A 19706-nucleotide genomic window follows, 5' to 3' on the forward strand; every position below is an offset into this window, starting at 1 on the left:
CCCATCTATAACTATATTGAATTTATCTATTTGTGTCTCTCCCCATAGTCTGTAAGCATCTTGAGAACTCCTGTCTTTTCTTTATACCCCTAGCATCTAGCACAGTACCTGGAACATGGTGGATGTTGATAAATATTTCTTGAACTGATGGTCCTGTGAACTCTGATTCTTCCTCTCCTGCCACTGACTTTTATTTTGTTTCTAGGTCTTTAAATATGATCAGAGTTTCCTTCCTCCTTTTTCTTTTCTTTTTTTAATACTCTTACTGATTCCTTCACTCCTAAAGCATCACTTATTACTTCTGTGAAGATGACCCCAGACCTGTTTTCTAGCCTGGCGATTCTGATTATTAGACCATTTGTTTTCAAAGTTACATGTCAGACATCTCCACATGGATATTTCTCCATATCTTACCAGCAACGGAAACTCAGTAAGCCAAACTTACCTTCTTTTTAAACTTGCTTCTCCTTTATGTGTTCCCTGTTTCAATTATTCACACTCCTACCTTCTTGGTTACCTAGGCTAATTAGAATCCTAGGAAATACCTTGACTTCTTTCTCTCTCTTACACTCTTTACCTTATCAGTGATCAATGCCTGTTCATCCTGCAATTCAGTGTTTCTCACATTTGGGTCCTCCTTGCCATCTCCACCTTTAATCGTTTAGTTAGGACTATCTCTTATTTATACTACTGCAATAATCTGTTAACCGACCTCCTCTCTAATCTGTCTTCCATGCTGCTGTCAGAACTACCTTCCTAAAACACAGATCTGTTGTTACTGTAGGTTCATTGCTTGACTAACTTACTCATTGTCAGGTCTCAGCTTAAATGTCACTTCTAAAGACAATCTAGAGTAGTCTCCCTTACAGTTCTGTTTCATGTTCCTTTCCATATTGTCATCGAATACAGTTTTTAGTTATGTTTATATTTGTGCGTTGATTTGTTTAATGTCTGTCTTTGCACTGGAGAGATTTATGTAACAGACTGGGGAGAGTTAGGTAGACCCTGTGCCTAGCACAATGCTTGGGACATAGTAGTCCTTAAAAAATATTTGTTGAATGAGTGGATTGATAATAGATAGCTTGTCAGTATAGGAAAACAGGAGATAGCAAAGGCAGAAAAGTTACGGGGTCCTAGAATCTTCCTACATTTTCACAGACCTTGGTCTGTAGTTCTGGCCTTTCTGAAATAGTAATGGGCTTCTCCCTTCTGTCGTTTGCATTTATTTCCCTAAGGATGAGAGTCAACAATTATATTACCCCACACTCACATTAATGCTGATGTGACTATAGTTGATTTGGGGGCTGTAGAGTAGTGGCAGCTAGATTTGTTGACCTGTTGTTAATACATAGGTGGTAACCTAGCCATGCAGACAAACAGGTATTTGCTAAGTTGACTTAACCCAGATTCCTTTTTAGCCTCTTGAGTGATGCAGGCCTTTGTACCACATGTTAATTAATGTGTTTATTACTTGTAGGACTAGTTGTGTTTGACATGAGGAATTTATTTGCCTTTTAAAGATTAAAGATTTTAATTTAGCAAACTTTTATTGAATGGAAAATGAAAAAATTATTTTAAAGTATTATCTAGAAACAGATTAGTGAGTAATAAGCAAATTAATCTCCCTTTCCCTGTGGAGCCTGCTCAGGTTTCAAAAGTCAGAATTTCATCAATATTCTTGAGATTTCACTGTCTTAGGTTGACTCACTTCATCCATTCAGTAGATATTTTGAGCTCCTGCTTTGTGTGAGGCACTTAGTTAGGTGCTAGGGTTACAGAGATAAGAAATGCAGTTCCTTTTCTCAAATACTGTGAAAGAAGAACATGTTACAAGGATACACAGAAGTGGAATATTAAGGCACACTGAGGGTTTAGCGAAGGCTTTTCATAATTCATTCATTCATTTTTAAGTTGAGTTTTGAAAGAGTTAGCTAGGCAGACAAACTTTCCAGGTAGGTACAGAGGACATGAGACCACATGTAGACCAAGGGAAGGAATTATGGCCGAATCAAGAAAGATCTTATATACCAAGTGAGTAGTTTGAATCATATTTTCAAAATTAGGAGTAGCTGTTGAAGGATTTTAAGCCAGGGGCATCTGATAGCATTGAGAAGACTGAATTGGAGATGGGATAAGGGTAAGATTTGTGGTGGGGAAATCAAACAGAAACCAGTTTCAGAAATTTAAGAAGTGATAAGGACCTAATTTTAGGTAATGGCACTGAGGCTATGGAGATGGATACAGATACTATAATTATTTCAGAAGTGGAATTTCTGAAGTGGAGTTGAAGATGGCGTCTAGTTTGGGCCTTCTGGTTGGGCAGGTAGGTGGTACCATTCTTCAAGGTAGGGATTAATTTGCTTATTACTCGCAGGAGGAGGAACACTTTTCCAGGGAAGTGTTGAATTAAAGTTTAAACATGTTGAGTTTGAGGTGCTTGTGGGACACCATATTGGAGATGCTTAGTGTGAGTAGGATATACAGACTAGAGGTCAGGAGAGAGATTGCGCAGGGGCTGGAGATTTAGGGATCATTCGTGTACCTGTGGTGGTTGAAAATGTAGGGATTACTGGCAAGAATAGAGTCAACATACCATACTAATTCTCACATTCTTTTGGTTTATTTTACAGTTTAGGTCAGTGCCTTCCTATTTCAGTTTTTCATTTGGGAAATGATGTTCAGCTAGCACCAGTTCTCCTCCCCACTGCCACTCCCCACCCCCATTGCAACGTATGAAATCTATAATATAGCATGTATTTGATACTACTTTAAGAAGTGCTAGATAATTAAATTGTAATAGTATTAGGCAATGTGAACTAATCCATCTTGTATTTTGAGGGCTTTTTCAAAATTCTGTAAGACCTATTTTTAAAAGATGATTTCTTTAAAAAGGAAATCTCCTACTTTTAAAAATAAAACAATCAGTGTTCTTGGACTGAAGAAGATGTGTTTGTTGACTCCCATGGCTTTGGTCTATCCAGGAGTTGTTTGTGACTTAGTTCCTATGTCTCTGACTAAGGCAGAAACTATTTCTGAAAACTGGGAGGAAGCCATCTGGGTAAACTAATAGAATCTGACATAATCCATATGATAAACTTAAGTAATTTAGTATCCATAGCCAGATTCTGAGGGCAAAAATATGCTATTAAACATTGAACAGATTATTGAAATAAATTACAGTAATTTTACTTTGCCAAGCTGCACTATTTGGACTGGTGAATATTTAAAATAACAATGAAATGAAAACTAAGCCCTGCATTGTCATGTATGTTCCTGTGTTCCGCACTGGTTTCTCTCTTTTTACCTCCTTTCTGAAGGGAGAACCTAACAATAAAACTTTAGGTCTTGCCATCTAGCTAACCACTAGAGTTCAAGTAGAGATTTTTGTCTTCTTGGAACTGAAGTGAAGCAGCCTATTTACCCTGCCCTGGCCAGCGTATACTTAGGAGGGTATGCAGAATGACTTTTAAGAAGTCAGTCCTGCTTGGGGTCGAAACCAATGATTTAATACTGAAAGTGTCGGTCTGTATACCATTTAAGCTATCCAACTTTTGATTAACTTTTAAAATCTGCCTTTAAAGGGAAGAATTCCCAGGAGACCGTGTGTCAGGTTTCAATAGAGCAGATTTTATGGTTGAGTTATGAAACTTAAAACGGAAGTCAGTAATAGAAATGCTGACAGACTTGAACTAGAAGAGAAGAGGATAACTATAATAAAACAACGTTTTATTATAATCTTATAATCTATAGTAAAATGAGAAAAAAACTTTAAAGTTTTCTGTTTTAATGCTTTGAAAATGCTTTCATTTTCTTGTTATTTGAACTTTAAATTAATCAACAGTAGACATCAGCATAAACCTAACAGCCATGTCAGAATAACACAGGGCACATTGCACAGAATTATTTTAAATCATAAACTTTTAACTAGCACCTGTTTCAGATCTTCCTTTTTAAATAAATTTGTTTCTAAACATTGATTTTTCCCTCCCCCGAGCAAGCCTCTGTACACTCATTCTCACATCAGTAAATCACTAAGAGATTACTAAAAAAAAAAAGGTAATATGTGTATTTAGATGTTTGAAGGATTGTAACAAAAATGAATGGTAGAGTAGAATTTTAGAATTTATATTTTCTGCACTGAGGACTTCATTTGTTTAATAACCTTCTTTATATTTATTGATATTCTTTCTTGCCCAACATTTTAGAGATAAATTTTGTTTAGAAATTTCTTACAAGATTTATCAGTATGTCACCAATAACAACACACACACACACACTCATACACATACACGCACTCTTTATTCATAAGATAATACCTTGAATATGTATCTTGCCAAAAGTTATTACATGGTTCTGTATTATTCGTTTAGCTTCACAAGGTTACTAGATCGTTGAGAGAGAGGTTAGTTTTTTTGACATTTTTTTCATGTAGTAAAACACACAGAACTCTTACATCAAGCAGACCCAACTCACAATCTTAATCAATGGAAAGGTAGAACCGGCACCTCTTGATTTCCTCATTTTGTTGTATTTTGGGTGGAGCTGACTCTTGCGTATGAAGGTTGTGATAGGAAATAATACTAGGTACTTGCAAGAAAATACTGGAAGAGGGTTGCCAAGCCTCCTGTATAGGTATGATTTTCTCATACTTCAGAGCCCTGCCCTATTAAAAGTTGTATCTAGATGCATATTAATCTTATATTTGAGCCTGTTCAGTCACTTTTGATATATCTCTATCATGTCATCACTTCTGTATTCTGTCAAGAAAACTTGGCAACCCAATATTTGAAAAATAATTTCTAACATTTTTTTTGCCAAGTTACTATTTAAAATCAAACTGTGACTAAAACTAAATTTATCATCCTACTACCAGCACTGATTCCCCTTGCTGACTTTATTTTGTGTATGCTGTCATCATTTTGCTTATCACACAGATTTAAAGTGCTGTTTCTTCTATGAATCTATTCTTGGTAGCTCCAACCCATGGTGACCTCTTCCTCTGATGAACTCACATTTACCAGTTTTTTTCACTTTCATCCTTTGTGTTATTAATGCATTATTATTTAATTACAGTGTCCCCATGATTAGATTGTAAGCCCTCTGAGTCTCAAGACTAACAGTTTTGCTCTACAGCATGTAAGGTCATGAATGAGTGGATCATCAGGCCTGTCCCCATTTTCTGTTCTCCAGATGTCAGTATCCTCTTCATGTCCTGTTTTTACTGGTCTAAACCTTCTATTGCTCTACCCTTGGCTACCCTGCCTGGTCTGCTAGTATCTTGTGTTTATGAAGATTATGGATGATTTTTAGGAGGTTCTTGGGCTAATTTTAGGGGAATACAGGGGTGATTTTTCAACTTTTTCCTTACCCAGGATCCATTTTTAAACTCTACCACAAGATTCTACCTCTTTATAATTATTTTTAATATTTACTCATGTATCAAAATATGTTTTGAGAGTCTGTATCTTAGAAGCAATAGTTTTTGTGTGTGTGTGTGTGTGTGTGTGTGTGTGTGTGTGTGTGTGTGTGTGTGTATAAAGAGGACTAGCCAGATTATTATTTATTAATTGGCTGCGGCTTGTGGGATCTCAGTTCACCAACCAGGGATTGAACCCAGGCCACAGCAGTGAAAGCCTGGAATCCTAACCAACTAGCCCATCAGGGAACTCCTGGGACTAACCAGATTTTTTACTTTTGATAAAGAATAAAAACAAAGAAGAGAAACATTATCAAGTTCACAAACATGAATTTTCTTTCCAGATTTTTTTGCTTACTATGCTGCTTTTGTAGCCTGGTGGGAACAGAGCAGGCAGAGTAGAAATAATTATAATATCATGTATGTAAGTCACTGCAAAGTCAGGCTTATAGTTATTTTATTTAGCCATCTGGTGTATACATTTTGTATATACCTTCTTTTGAGCCAAAATTCTGTTGAACTGTAGATGGGAACTATAGAGATGTAGTATAACCTCATTTTTAAATGGAGAAAATTGAGGTAAGTGATTGCACAAGGTCAGTGAAGAAGTCAGAAATAGAGACCAGCTATCTCTTAAAGAGTATTTTAGTAGGTAATAACATGTACATGTTAACAAAATTAAACAGTACAGAGAGATGTACTGTGAAAGGTAAGTTTTCTTCCCACCCCATCTCTTGGTTTTCTCATTCTCTTCCCCAGAGTTAAGAAGTTAGTTTCCAGTTTCTTGGGCTTTTGAGATCTGTTTTATGTATATATAATCATATAAATGTATATATTCCCCTTCACGCAAATGGTAGCATACTATACTGTACCTTGTTTTTTTTTTCACTTTTTAACATTATGTCTGAAAATTGTAGAACACAGATGTTTTTATCCCTTGGTCCATGAACTTTCCATTTTACTTTACTTCCTATCATTTAGACAGCCAGTTTTAGTTAATGTGAACAAAGTGTTAAATTATTCTTTGCTTCTAGCATATCGTATTGAGTACCTCATGTGCAGCATAATGTGGTATTTCACATTTCTTTCAGAAAGAGAGCATGGTCAGATTTATTTTATGATAAATGCTAAAGTGAAATGTACATAATAATTATTACTACTAGTTACCCAAAATAGCTGATTGGGATATTTTCTTTAATATATGAAAAAGAAATGGCAGGTGAAATTTTCAGGGAAATCATTTACTTTTAAACTTGTGTAAAAACTTGTATGGTATGTACAAAGCAGTTTAATATCTTAGTGCCAGTGACAAGCAGTGGAGCAGTGGTGTTATAAATATTAAAGCACAAATGTTTATTTTCTAATCTCCAAACTCATATGCAAATCAGAAAAAAATTTTCATTTGTTTCTCCAAACAGGTTTTAACTATGTGCTTTAATCTTCTTGAGATGACTCATGGTCATCTGTATAAAAATACACCCTTAATTTTGATCATTCAGGGTTTATTTTGGCTAGCTTCTCTGTCAATGCAATTATTGCTTTATTTTTCAGAGATTAATGGGGCCTATTAAAACTGCTTGATTTTACGTCTTTTGGACCAGACTATATTACAAAAGACGAATCCATTAAAAAAAAATGTGAACCATACCAAATGTCCATGTTAAGAGTCATAGAGGCCAAGTACTTATACTTGAATTTTACTTTAGATAATTAGTAATCCTGCATTCTCCCTAAAGATGGCAGTACTTCTCCATGTATCATTTACTGAGTAATTCTGTTTGAAAATAGTATTAATTATAATTCCATTATTGATTGGAAAAAAGTTAATCAGACTAAAAGTATATTTTCATAATATCACAATAGTTAAAATTCAGTAGTAGAACAAATAAAATTGTATCCTTGAGGTTCATAGCATTAGCACAACTTTTATGTGTGTTATCCTTGACCCTGGACACAGGGTCTTAATGGTTCTTACTGCATTCTGACTTTGGAATTCTTGATGTGACATCATGAACTCAAGTCTTGTCAAGAATTGTGATAAGTCATGTTAGGACCTTGCTGTATTTATATAGATCTCTCGCCTGTAGAGGTATCATCAGAAAACAAAAACTGACAAAAACCCCAAACAGAAACAAAACCCTTAAGTAACTGCGTATCGTGCATATTTTTGGACGTGAGAAATGTTTTAATCTTTATTCTTTGGTAAAAGTTTATATGTCCAAGTTCTATTCAAACTTTTTTGCTTAGGTGACTAATTGTTTTAATAAATGAAATAATTACTTATTGGTGCCATAAACAAACAAACCAAAAAAAAAAAAAAAACCACACAAATCTTCAGCCTTCTCTGCTGTAGAAACTAAGCTCTAAATTCACAAGGTAGTGCTCTGGAACATGGAGAAACAACTCTATATCTTGTTCCTCCATTTTCCATTATTCCTGTTTTGAATTAAATGGTTCTTCCTTGCATGCATGTGTTTGAAATCATGTGGCATTGTAGTTTGAAGATGGTGAACAGCAAGACAGGGCAGGCTAGCCTCCCTGCTAGGCCTCACAAGTAACTTTCACATGGTCACTACTTTCTAAGGCTGGCCCTATTGGTTCATCTAGGGGCATTACTGGTTCACCTAGCAAGGTGACTAGGTGCTTGAGGACTGTGTCACTCTGACCAGCCTCATAGATACTGGTGTATAAATACCACAATACTACTTTTTAAATTTGTCATGAGATGTATCAGGGACACTGGCTTCTCATGTTTACGGTTCAGTGTATTTTCTCCCAGTAGGCAAATATACTAAATTATAATGAGGTTTCTTGATGAGCATTGAATCAGCTCTTAGTGACCAGTATCAGCAAGCTCTGGTAGTATGATACATTCATCTTTCCCATAGGAATATACTTGCCACTCAGACCAGATATTCATCAATTTTCAGAGAATCCTTTCTCGTAGACCAGTATGCAGACAGATGGCCAGCTTTTGCTTTCTTGATTTCTTTTCTTACAGATACTATAGATTGTCTCCTTTAGCACATTTTTTTCCCCATTAGAGTTTAATAAAATTGCACCAATGTATGTAAAACACTTAGCCCAATGCCTGGCATACAGTAAATAAATGATAACTACTATTAATAAATGTAACTGGTATTAAGTTCAGGTTACCTTGGTACTTGTAATGTCAAAGACAATCTTTTAAAGGGCCATTTCTTTAGATGACTGATCAATCTCATCTTTCACATTTTGAGTTATTTTCATTGTTTAATTCCTGATTCTTTTAACTCAATTGCATTTATCATTCATGTTGAATCCCTTTTGATTCTGCATGATTTTGCTACCATTTTGTTGAGATTTTGATACTTCTAAAATTTAAGTTTCTTGCTCCAAAATACCCCATTCCCCACAGTTCTTCCGTCTGTAATGTGAATCTGTTGGAAGAGATAATCTTCAAGTTACTGCTCAGCTCTAGGATATAGGTAATTTTATATCTTATTTGAGTGGATGATGTCGATTGTAGGCCTTTCCATCTAATCACCTTACCTTAACTTCAAATCTGCTTAACTTCTTTCTCATAGAGTGTAAAGTTATTTTGAAAATGGTCTGAATCCTTAGAATAGCAGGTGGCCATGGAACTGGGAGGCAATGATTGAACAATCCAGGGGTAGAGTTACGATGGTGGTAAATTCAGCAGTCAACAATGGCATTACCGATCTGGTGAACACACACTTGACAAATCAAACTTCTTGTGTGAGAATGAGTACAGAAAGGAAGAATTGAGATGAGTTGATCTGTCACTTGGGCAACAATAAGCATTGTTGTCAGCCTTCTCTCCATCCATCTGGGGATAAGTTATTTTTTTTAAGAATGGCAAAATAGGTTTAGGAAAACAGTGGAGAAATTGCTACAGCTCTTTCTGGTGTTTGTAAAAATACAGATTATGGTGCATTTTTGAAGCTGGTGGTCTCATAACCACACTTTGAGGACAGTTATAAATAGTAAACATTGTGGGAGTTCATAAAAATGGATAGATCATTTCAGACTGCAGTAATCAGGGAAAGCTAATTAGAATGGCTGAGGGTCTTGAGGGATGGGCAGTGTTTGAATACATGAGAGGAGGGAGAAGACATTTTTTGATGGATGAAATGCCAAGAACAAAAGCATAGAGGTGGGAAATAATAGTGTATGTTAGGGGAGTGGAGAGTCAAGTAGTTTGGCGCAAAGTTTCTTAAATATGGCCCATGAAAGAGAATTGAGGTAGTGTTTGTCAAATGATATCATTCATTCCAGGGTTGGAAAAAAATGGGCGCCATGCCATTTCCGTTCATCATGCAACTGGATAACACTACTGATGCCTCTCAGTGCATCAACCTTCACGTTTTCATGGGCTCTCTGGTGTCATCAACAAAGAATTTCATTTTAGGACTCTTTTTGGAAACTGGAAAGGCTGTCAGTATCTTCAAGATAATATCTCTCCCTCTCTCTCTGATAATTATTCAGATGGCAGGAAAAAAATGATAGCACTCTGAGGTCAGATGTACACTTGTGATGTCAGGCATACATCATGGTTTTCCTGCTTTGATGAGGGATAGCCACATGTCATTGTGCCTCATTACTTTCCATGTCAGCAGCTGTCACCACCTTTCCAAGAGGTATTGCCAAGAAATGGGAACAGAACATGATGTTTTTCTCTACTAGACAGAAAGAAATGTGCTGCCTTTCCAGAGGTCTTAATTGAACTTGAAGGCAGAGGAAATAATGTGACTTGACTTCAACTTGAAAGCCTTAGAGGAATTTAGTTCTAGTACACAGGCTACCTTAACCTGACAAAGCATTCTATGAAATTCTGCTTTGGTTCTGTGTACCTTTGTGAGTCAAGGATTTCAACAATTGTTACCATGGAGAAAAAGTTATAATTGATTATCCAAGATGATGTATGTGTTGCTGTGTCAAAGTCCATATTACAATTTCAACTCAAGCCAAATCTCAGATCTACTACTAAGCAGTTAGAATTTTAAAATTTCTTTCAGGAAGTCACCAGTTTTCTTTCATGAAAAATAACAATGTGAGGGAGGGATTCCTTTCTTTGTAAATATTTGTTTTTGTATATTGCTTACGTTGAAGAAATCAGTTTCTAGTGCAGTGAAATAAAGTATATGGTGTATGCATTTCTGTGCGTGCTTCTGGAGGACAAAGTCCATGTCTAAGCAGAATCTCGGACTATTATTTGATTCCCCTAAAAGGTTAAGAACTAATAATTTTGCTAGTGTGGAGACAATGGGACGCTCTGGATGAATTTGAGCAAAGGAATGACAGGAAATTAGAAAGTGCTCATTTGAAGGATATGAGAAGGAAAGCTTTGGCAGGACTGCAGCGTGATTTAGGGATTCAGGTTAGCCTTAGGGTTGGAGTTATCTGAATAATCTGAAGATAATTTTCTAGATAGAGCTTCTCAAAGGAAGGAATCTCATGTCTTTTTTTTTGGTTCTTAGTGTCTGAGCACAGTGCCTGAGACATAATAGGCACTCAAAAATGTTGAATTAAATTGAAATTGCTGTGTGGACATGATACACCAAATGAAAGTTAGATGATAGCGCCCCAAAAATGTTCTTCTGTCTTATCTGCATTTAATACTGTTATGTTAAATCATTTGGTGTAAAATAAGGGTTTTGGCGAGACACTGCTTTATAAAAACCTCATGCACACTTTTTGTTTGAGCAGTTGGTTAACACAAAGTTTTGACCACTTAGGATTTGTTCTTTTTGTATATTTTATTTCTGATAATGTTTTTTACTCCAGGTATGTCTCTAGACATGATCATTTTATCCAGTACCTGCAGAGGGAAGGAAACTTGCAGGATGGTGTGATTGATTAGGTCATCATCTGTTTAAGCAGCTTTCCAATAAACATCTAAGCTTGGATTTACTCATCACTAAGGAAAATCAATCTGACAACTCTGAGGTCACTTTGGCTTAAAATATCATTGGAATTTATGTATTAAATGGATCTTCTATGAGTTTAATAACAAAGCCCTGGAATCCCATCCCTACGTTACATTAGTATAATTTTATTGTCATCGTACACATTTTTCTGGAACAAGGTTTAGCAAAACAGATTCCCTTGGTATTAATGAGTGCTAAAAATTTAAATTTGTTATGACTGGAAGACCAAGATGTAAAGTTTAGACTCTCGTTTATTGCAGTATTTTAGTTTTGCTCCCACTAAGTTCTTTCAACTTAAAGAGCAAATTATTGAATACATTGTGAAAACATTGGTATTATCTAAAACATTTGTTCCAAAAGTATGGTAATTTTTTTCCGGAAAACTTTGTGTTCCTAAGTCTGTGGAGATTACAAATCAAATTAGGTTCGTTAGCAGCCCAGAAAGCTTTCTTCTTCCTGAAGTAGAAATGCTTAATAGAGTAAAATAAGGTATAACTTCACAGAAGACAGTGGTTTTGATTAACTGCATAACGTTTAAGGCATAAACTGCTCTGAAATACTGTGATTTACTCAGAACTTTTGAGGAAGATAAACTACTTCTGTGGACCATTCATTCATTCTTAAAATCTTTTGATGTCCACCACTTTGCTACACAGTATAAAATATAATTTTGAATTGGTATAAAGTTAGAATGGGTACATAAGAATGAAGTAAAATGCCTTATTAAGTTACTTGAACTTTTTATTATAAAGATATGCTTACTGTATGCAATTTGGGAAATATATAAAGATTACCTGCAGCCTCATCACCTGAAGATAACCACTTAACATTTTGGAGTGTTTCTCTCCATTGTTTTATACATGTGTGGTGTGTTGTGTGTGTATACACATGTACGCACATAAAGTATACACACATCCTACCACTACAAATGGGGAGGAACCTTATTTTTTTCATTCATTCTAGTATACCTTTCCATATGAATAGTTATATCCCAGCATTGTTTTAACAGCAGGTTAGTATCAACTATAAGAGAAAGACTATAATTGTATTTTTGGATATAGGATATTCCCGGTTTCTCCTTAAATTTTTTTTTTCCATTTTCTTTGCCTGTTGTTTTTTGCTGTTAGATACTGCACTGAATACCCCATATGAAATTTTTGCATGTGTTCATAATTACTCCTTAAGGGAAAACTCTAAAATTAGAATTTCTGGGTCAAAGAGTATTAAAAAATTTAAGGGTTTCGGTACATTTCCCTAAATTGCCAAAAACGTGTATAATGACACTTCAATTGGATGCTGTTTTCCTCTGATCAACACAGGTTTATCTCCTGTGTTTACGTGACAGACAACCTGTTGGGCGGAAATGGCATCGCGCCGAGTTTGGGTTGGCGGCTCCTTGATTAGCTGGGAGGCGCCGGCGCGTTCGGCCCGTTTCTAACCGGCCTGTCTTTGTCTCTTTCCCTGGGGACCGCTGCCGCCCGTGCGGGCCGAAGCCTCGGGAAGCCGTCGCCCCGCAGTGCCGCCGCCCTGCGCCCGGCCGCCCCGGGGAGCCGCTGCCCTCCCGCGGGCGCCGTCACCACGCGCCAGGCCGCCGCCAGCTGCCGCGCCAAGCTCCGCGGCGGCGCCGCCCGGGAGCGCCAGCACGCTGCCCGCGGCCTGGGGAAGCCCGCGCCCCCGTGAGCGCCGCCGCCCGGCCGCCGGCGGACGCTGCCGCGCCCGGCGCAGCCCATACCTCAAGCCTCGCCCGTCGCGCCTCTCCTTCCCGCCGGACCCGCCGCACCCGCCGGAACTCTCGAAGTCCACTCGGGCGTCGGCGATCTCCCTGGGGTCCTCAGCCATCGCAGACCTGCCGTCCCCCCGCGCTTTACCGAACTCTGTCCCACGCAGCCCTTCAGGCGGACCGTGTGCCTTAGGGCCGGCGGGTGGGGAGGAAGGCCTCCCTGCTAGTCGCTGCTACTTGCTGAGCAGCACTTCCTCATCCCGTCTGCCACAATCCCGGCTTCTCTGAGAATCTTGCCACTGGACAATACCATCCTCTTTCCCTCCTCCTCGTAATTTGTCAAGTTCCTAGTCAGCTTCTTTCATTATTAGTTCTTAAAAGACTAGCTCCCACATGAGTCTTCACCTCAAATCCCATCATCAGCAAGCTGGTGACCCGCACTGTCTGGAGTCGTGTGACGCATAACTGTGGTTAAACTTGAACTCCAACCTCCAGTCCACTCCTTGTAGCTTCATCCCCAATGACCATTTCTTCCCTTCGGAATCAGCCCTTGCTCCCACGTTCTAGACTGCCATCCCAGGGCATCCTCAACTGGGTTTGCGCTGAGGCCGGTGCGTCTCCTGGGCTACCCTTAGTCCATGACTGAGCACAGTCGGGGTATTAGTGAGACGCCGGGACTCCTCTCACGAGCAGCTTGGGCATGGGGACTCCTCAGCAGCCTGGCTGAAACTTTCTTAGAACTCTGCTGCATGCAGTCTAAGGCTCTTCTTGCCCAATCTCCCTCTCCTTTCCTAGGTGCCAGACTTGAATTATGATATGAAGACCCCGCCCTGCTCCTGATTCCTTTCCTTTGTCCTTCACAGATGTTCCCTCAATAAAACTCTTCTAAGTTGAACCCTGCCTTGGTGTCTGCTTCTAGGAGGACCTGAGCTAACACGTTATCAGACATTCCACTCTGATTACCATCTTCCTATCCTCCTGGATCCCTTGTTCACTGACAGCTAATTCATTAACCTCATTTTTTCCAGTATTTATCAGCCTATGTTTTGGATTCACTTCCTTTCTTGTCTAGCCTAGATCCCATGATCCATCACTGTTATCATCCTCCTTGAAATACAGTGCCCTCAGTAGTCTTGAGCCTCAGTTTCTTCCAGTTTACTTTCCTGGTAAAATCCCCACTCCAGATGAACCTTACCATCTCCTTCCACTGGCCTGACGGGGACAATTGGACATTTTCTTTAAGAAAAATCTCACAACACAGTCAACTAGTTTTACTTTGAATCAATTATCTCAAACCTCAAATTGGTGCTATTGTTCCTACTGTAGTCTTAGTTTCCCACTTCTAAAATGACTGTTTATACCTTTTCCACTCTCCTCAAATTTTCTGATCCCCTCCTCCCTGTTTACTTTAAATTTCCCTTGGAAAATAGAAGATGTTACATACAAACTTCATCTTCCCAGCACAAGACCCCTCCACCCCCAACCCAGCTAGCTTGGCAACCACCAACTTCATTTTTGTGACTATGGAGGAAGTTGCAAAGTCCAGCCCCTCCTCTTGTGCTCTGGATCCCAACCCTTCTTGCCTTTTCATGGACTTTTCTCCTTAGCTTTTCCCTTTTCTTCTGCATTATTAATCTGTGTCTTGAATGGATCATTCTCATCAGCCTGCAAACATGCTCCAGTGTTCTCCATCTTAACCAAAGCTTCCCTTGTGCACATCTTTTCCATCTATTAGCCATTTCTCAGCTGTCCTTCATAACCAGACTTCTTTATGGAGTTATCCTTATAGATTGTCTTCATTTTCTAATCTTCTATTCACTTTTCAATTCACAATGTGACTTCCCCACCACCACTACTGAAAGTGCCCATTCCAAAGTCACCAGGCACTTCCATATTACCCTGTCCAAAAGGATACTTTCCTGTCCTCATCTTGACCACTTCCTGCTTCTTTAAAGATTATCTCTTCATATCCAAGACACTATTCTGTCCAGGTTTTCTTCCTGCTTCACTGTTCACTCCTAATGTTATGCTCTATCTCCCACCTAACTTTGAAAAGTTGAGGTTTTTCACCTCCACTGGGTTCCTCTTTTTTTCTATGTGCTTTCCCAGGAGGATCTTTTCCATTTCCATGGATTTAGGTACTGGCTTTATGCTAATGAGTTACAAATTTATATTTCCCACTTTGACCTTTCCTTTAAGTTTTAGACTCACATATCTAATTGCTTGCTTGATACCTTCCTTTGAATGACTCAGATCTTTCAAACTTAACATGGCCAAAATCGAATTCCTCATTCTCACCCCAAACCTGTTTACCACATCTTCCCTATACCACATCTTCCCTATTACAGTAAAGAGTACCACCATACAACCAATTGCTCAAGCCAGAAACCTACGCATCATCCTAGATTCTTTTCATCTCTCCCCTACATCAGATAGAATGGCATAATATATCCATTTTGTCCCCCAAATAAATCTTTAATCTGTCTGCTTCTTTCCATCTTCAATGCCAACACTTACTTCTAATCACTATTTTTTCTCACCTGTTTATTATGACAGCCAGCCTACCTGTTTTCTCTGCTTCCACTCTTGACCCATGACCCACTTCAATACATTCTTCATAGAGTTGCAACAGTGACCTTACTCCTAAATTGAATTGAGTAAATTGTAAGATAAAATCTAAACCTTTACCATGACTCACAGAGTTCTGCACAATCTGATCCCTACCTATCTCTCCAAACCTATGTTCCTCTCTTTATTGCTCACCATGATGTAGCCACACTGGTTCCTCCAACATGCCAAGATCTTTTCTGCACTTCAGGGGCTTAGTAAATGCTGTTATCTTTGCTTAAGCTGCTCTCCTTGGCTATCCTCTCCCCAACCACAACCCTTTGGATAACTTCTTAAATACAACATCTTAAAAAAGGCCTGCCCAGAGCATTGTTTGCAAATAGTCCTCACCTCTCTCCTCCTATTTGCTATCTCACTTTTTTGTTTCTTTGAATTCCTTATCTCAAATTGTAACATTAATTTATTTGTTTATTTACTTTTTATGTCTGTGTTTCCCATATTGGAAAGAATGAAAGAGACTGTGTCTGGATGTCTAGGTTCTTCCGCATTGTATTCCTAGCCCCTAGCACAATACCTAGCACATACTAGTTGAACAATAAATATCTGTTAAAGGAATAAATGAACACATTTGCTCATTTTTCTGTTGGGAGTTCACTTTTTATTGATTTGTAAGAACTCTTTATACATTAAAACCACTAACCACTAATAATTTGTTTATTCCATTTGCTGCAGATACTTTGCCCCTTGTCATATATGTGCCAATTTAATTCATGATGTCTTTGATATATAGAAATATTACATTTTTAATTTAGATAAATCTATCTTTTCTTTCATGATTTCTACTTTTGGTGATATGTTTGAAAAACTCTTCTTCCAGCTCAATGTTATATAAATAGTTGTCTATATTTTTTTATTTTAATTTTTTTAGATTTAAATCTTTACTCCAAATGGAATTTATTTTTGATATAGATGTGATTAAGGCTCTAAATATTTATTTAGTTGCTGCATCATCACTTATTGAAAAAGCCCTCTTCCACTGTTTTAAAAATTCCACATTTATCAAAATTAAATTCTTACATGTACTTGGAGTGGTTTCTGGATTTATTAGTTATTTGTTTATTTGTTTTGTTTTGTTTTGGTATCCTCTATTCCTGAACCATGTTGTTTTAATTATTGTCATTTTATAATTTGCTTTATTGTGTGATTAACTTTTTTATGGGGTAAGCATTACTCTTCTTTTTCAAAATGTTTTCAGCTATATTTGTGCATTTATTCTCCCAGGTAAACTTTAGTTATAGTTTGGCCAGTTTCCAAAAGAAATTGGCATTTTGTTTAGAATTGCTTTAACATTATAGATTAATTGGGGGAAAATTGCCATCTTTGTAATAATAATTTTCCCATTCAGGAACTTGTCGCATGTCAAGGTTATTGAAGGCTTCCTATATATTTTTCAGTAATTTTGTAGGTCCTGCATATCTCTTGTTAATTATATTATTAGATATTTTATATCTTTGTTGGGATCATTTTCACATTATGTTTTATAACTGGTTGCTCCTTGTTGGGTCAAGCTATTGATTTCTGTAATTGGCAACTTTTCTGAACTCTTTCACTAATTTTTCTAGGTGATTCTCTTCTAAGTAGACAATCATTTGAAGTATAATTAATAGTAATTTTCTCTCTTTCTTTACAATATTAATACCTCATATGTTAAATATATGATGGTATTAATTTTGTTCTTTTTCCTGACTTTTTAGGAATACCAGTAATATTTCACCAGCTTTTAATATTAGCTGTTTGATTGAAATAGAGTTCTTTACCAGGCTAAAGAAGTGGTCTCCTTGTTCAAGTACACTAAGCATTTTATTAAAAGTTGTTGTTGAATTATATTAAACATATTCTGGGCACTAGAGAAGATCATGTGGCCTATTTTTATAATAAATTATATTACTAGATATCTCAATATTGGATTATTTTCTGCATGAGATCTATCCTATTTCATCATGGTTTTTTTTGTTTTCTTTTTCCTCTTTTAGTACAATCATGTTGAATTCAGTTCCTTACATTTTATTTAGGATAATTGTATTTATATTCATGAATAAGATTGGACTATAGTTTTACATTTTTTAATTCTATCTTAAACAGCTACAAAAAAATGTTGTTCCGTACTCTAGATTAGTATAGAGTGTAGGAATTGCCTGTTCTTTGAAGGTTTGGAGGAACTCACCCATAGCACAGTTTAGGCCCCAAGCTTTTTTCAGGGTAAGTGAGTGGAAGATAATTATCTGAAAAAATTTAAATTTTCTTCTATGGTTTTGGCTTAGACAGGTTAACTACTATTTCTTGAGTATCAATTTAAAAAAATAACAGTTTTAAAGAAAATCATGCATTTTCATAGAATTTAAAAATTTGGGGCTTCCCTAGTGGCACAGTGGTTGAGAGTCCGCGTGCTGATGCAGGGGACACGGGTTCGTGCCCCGGTCCAGGAAGATCCCGCATGCCGCAGAGTGGCTGGGCCCATGAGCCATGGCCACTGGGCCTGTGTGTCTGGAGCCTGTGCTCCGCGTCAGGAGAGGCCACAACAGTGAGAGGCCCACGTACTGCCAAAAAAAAAAAAAAAAAGAAAAAGAAAAAATTTGTTAGCAGTCCTCAACATATAATCTTATAATTGGAAATATTTTTCTCTATATTAATAGTTATAGCTCTTTTTTCACTTCTAATCGTTTTAGTTGCATTTTTCTTTCTTTTATTAGACTTGGTAGTCTTCTAAAGGAACCAACATTTAACTATTTTTTCTGTTTTGTACATCATTAATATAACTTTTAATCATTTAAAATTCCTTCTTTATTCTTTCTTAAGTTTGTTTTGTGTTTTCTGAATATTTCTTTGTAATTAATGATTTAGTTCATTGATTTTTACTTCTTTCTTATTTAATAATAGGACACATAAGGCTATACATTTACCTCTGAGCACAATTTTGACTGCATTTCCAAAGTTTTTGTATGTAATCTCTTAATTGTTGCTATTTTTAAAATAATGGATTATAATTGCTGTTTTTATTTCATTTTGACTGGTGTTATTTAGGGTAGTGTTGTGAGGTTTTTTCCTTGTTAATTCTGATTTCTTTTTAATAAAGAATAAATTTATTAATATTTATGTTGCTATTTTAATAAAGAGGTAATTTTGATTGGAAAAAGTGAAATTATCTGTGAAGTTGAATTATCTCAAGTTATATGCAAGCATTATCTAGAGTTCCTCATTATGAGATCCTATCAATAGTGCTGACTAGTGGTGACCATACTAGTTACTGACAACAGGGATTTGGTATACCATTAGTGTCAATAATTTACTGGAATTGTGATTTCTATATAATATCCTAGTTACTCATGTAAAAGGCATAAAACGAGCTTTAATACTGTTTACTGCTTCAAAAATCCTCAGGTAATATGGAACTTAAATTATCATCTAATAATTAGAAAAACTCATTATCAAAGTTTATGAAATCTGGGAGGATTTGAAAATTGTGAACAGGGAGTTTGAAAATTTTGGCCTTGGGACAAGTTTTCTTTTATATTTGGAAAGATTCATTTTAAAAATATTTATTTTTATATTTACAAATGTAATTCATGTACCTAAATAAAATTAAAATTACTTATAAGCTATCAAGCAGTAAAAAAACACTGTTAACATTTTGTTGTATTTCCTTCTAGGACCTTCTGTACATCTCTTTTTTCTTTCTTTCTTTCTTTTTTTGGTTGGGGTGGACTCATGTTCTTTTGCATCTTGGTTTTGCTTTTTTACTTATTATTTGTTAGCATTTCCCTATGACATAAGGAAGTAGTGATGGTTGGGAATTAATTTATTTCAGTATTAGTAGCATAAGGATTGGGTTCTTCCTGCTGTGGTTTCTACTTCCCAGACTACTTGCTTTCCAAGCCTGGTTCTTGAAGACTTCCCTGATAATCTTCCATTTAATTATTTTATTTCTGTCACTTGCACTCAAGAACTCTGGCTGTTATCGTGATTTTGTTTTATTTGATTCATAGCATTTTCAGAATGCCAAGAGATATATTAT

The 19706-nt window shown here is 36.8% G+C and overlaps 1 protein-coding gene across 2 annotated transcripts in view; it reads left to right on the top strand.

The window, feature by feature from the left end:
• The window catches only part of ZNF800 (zinc finger protein 800), a 55291-nt gene extending 36508 nt beyond the window's left edge, over positions 1 to 18783 (top strand). For both annotated transcript variants that reach the window (XM_032642553.1, XM_032642554.1), the window contains exon 6: positions 12840 to 18783. In XM_032642553.1, the coding sequence (XP_032498444.1) occupies positions 12840 to 13026 (187 nt within the window). In that variant the 3' untranslated portion in view covers positions 13027 to 18783. The remainder of the gene's footprint in view (positions 1 to 12839) is intronic.
• Positions 18784 to 19706: the final 923 nt, after the last annotated feature.

Source organism: Phocoena sinus, chromosome 9 (assembly GCF_008692025.1).
Source record: "Phocoena sinus isolate mPhoSin1 chromosome 9, mPhoSin1.pri, whole genome shotgun sequence".
Taxonomy (NCBI): Eukaryota; Metazoa; Chordata; class Mammalia; order Artiodactyla; family Phocoenidae; genus Phocoena; species Phocoena sinus.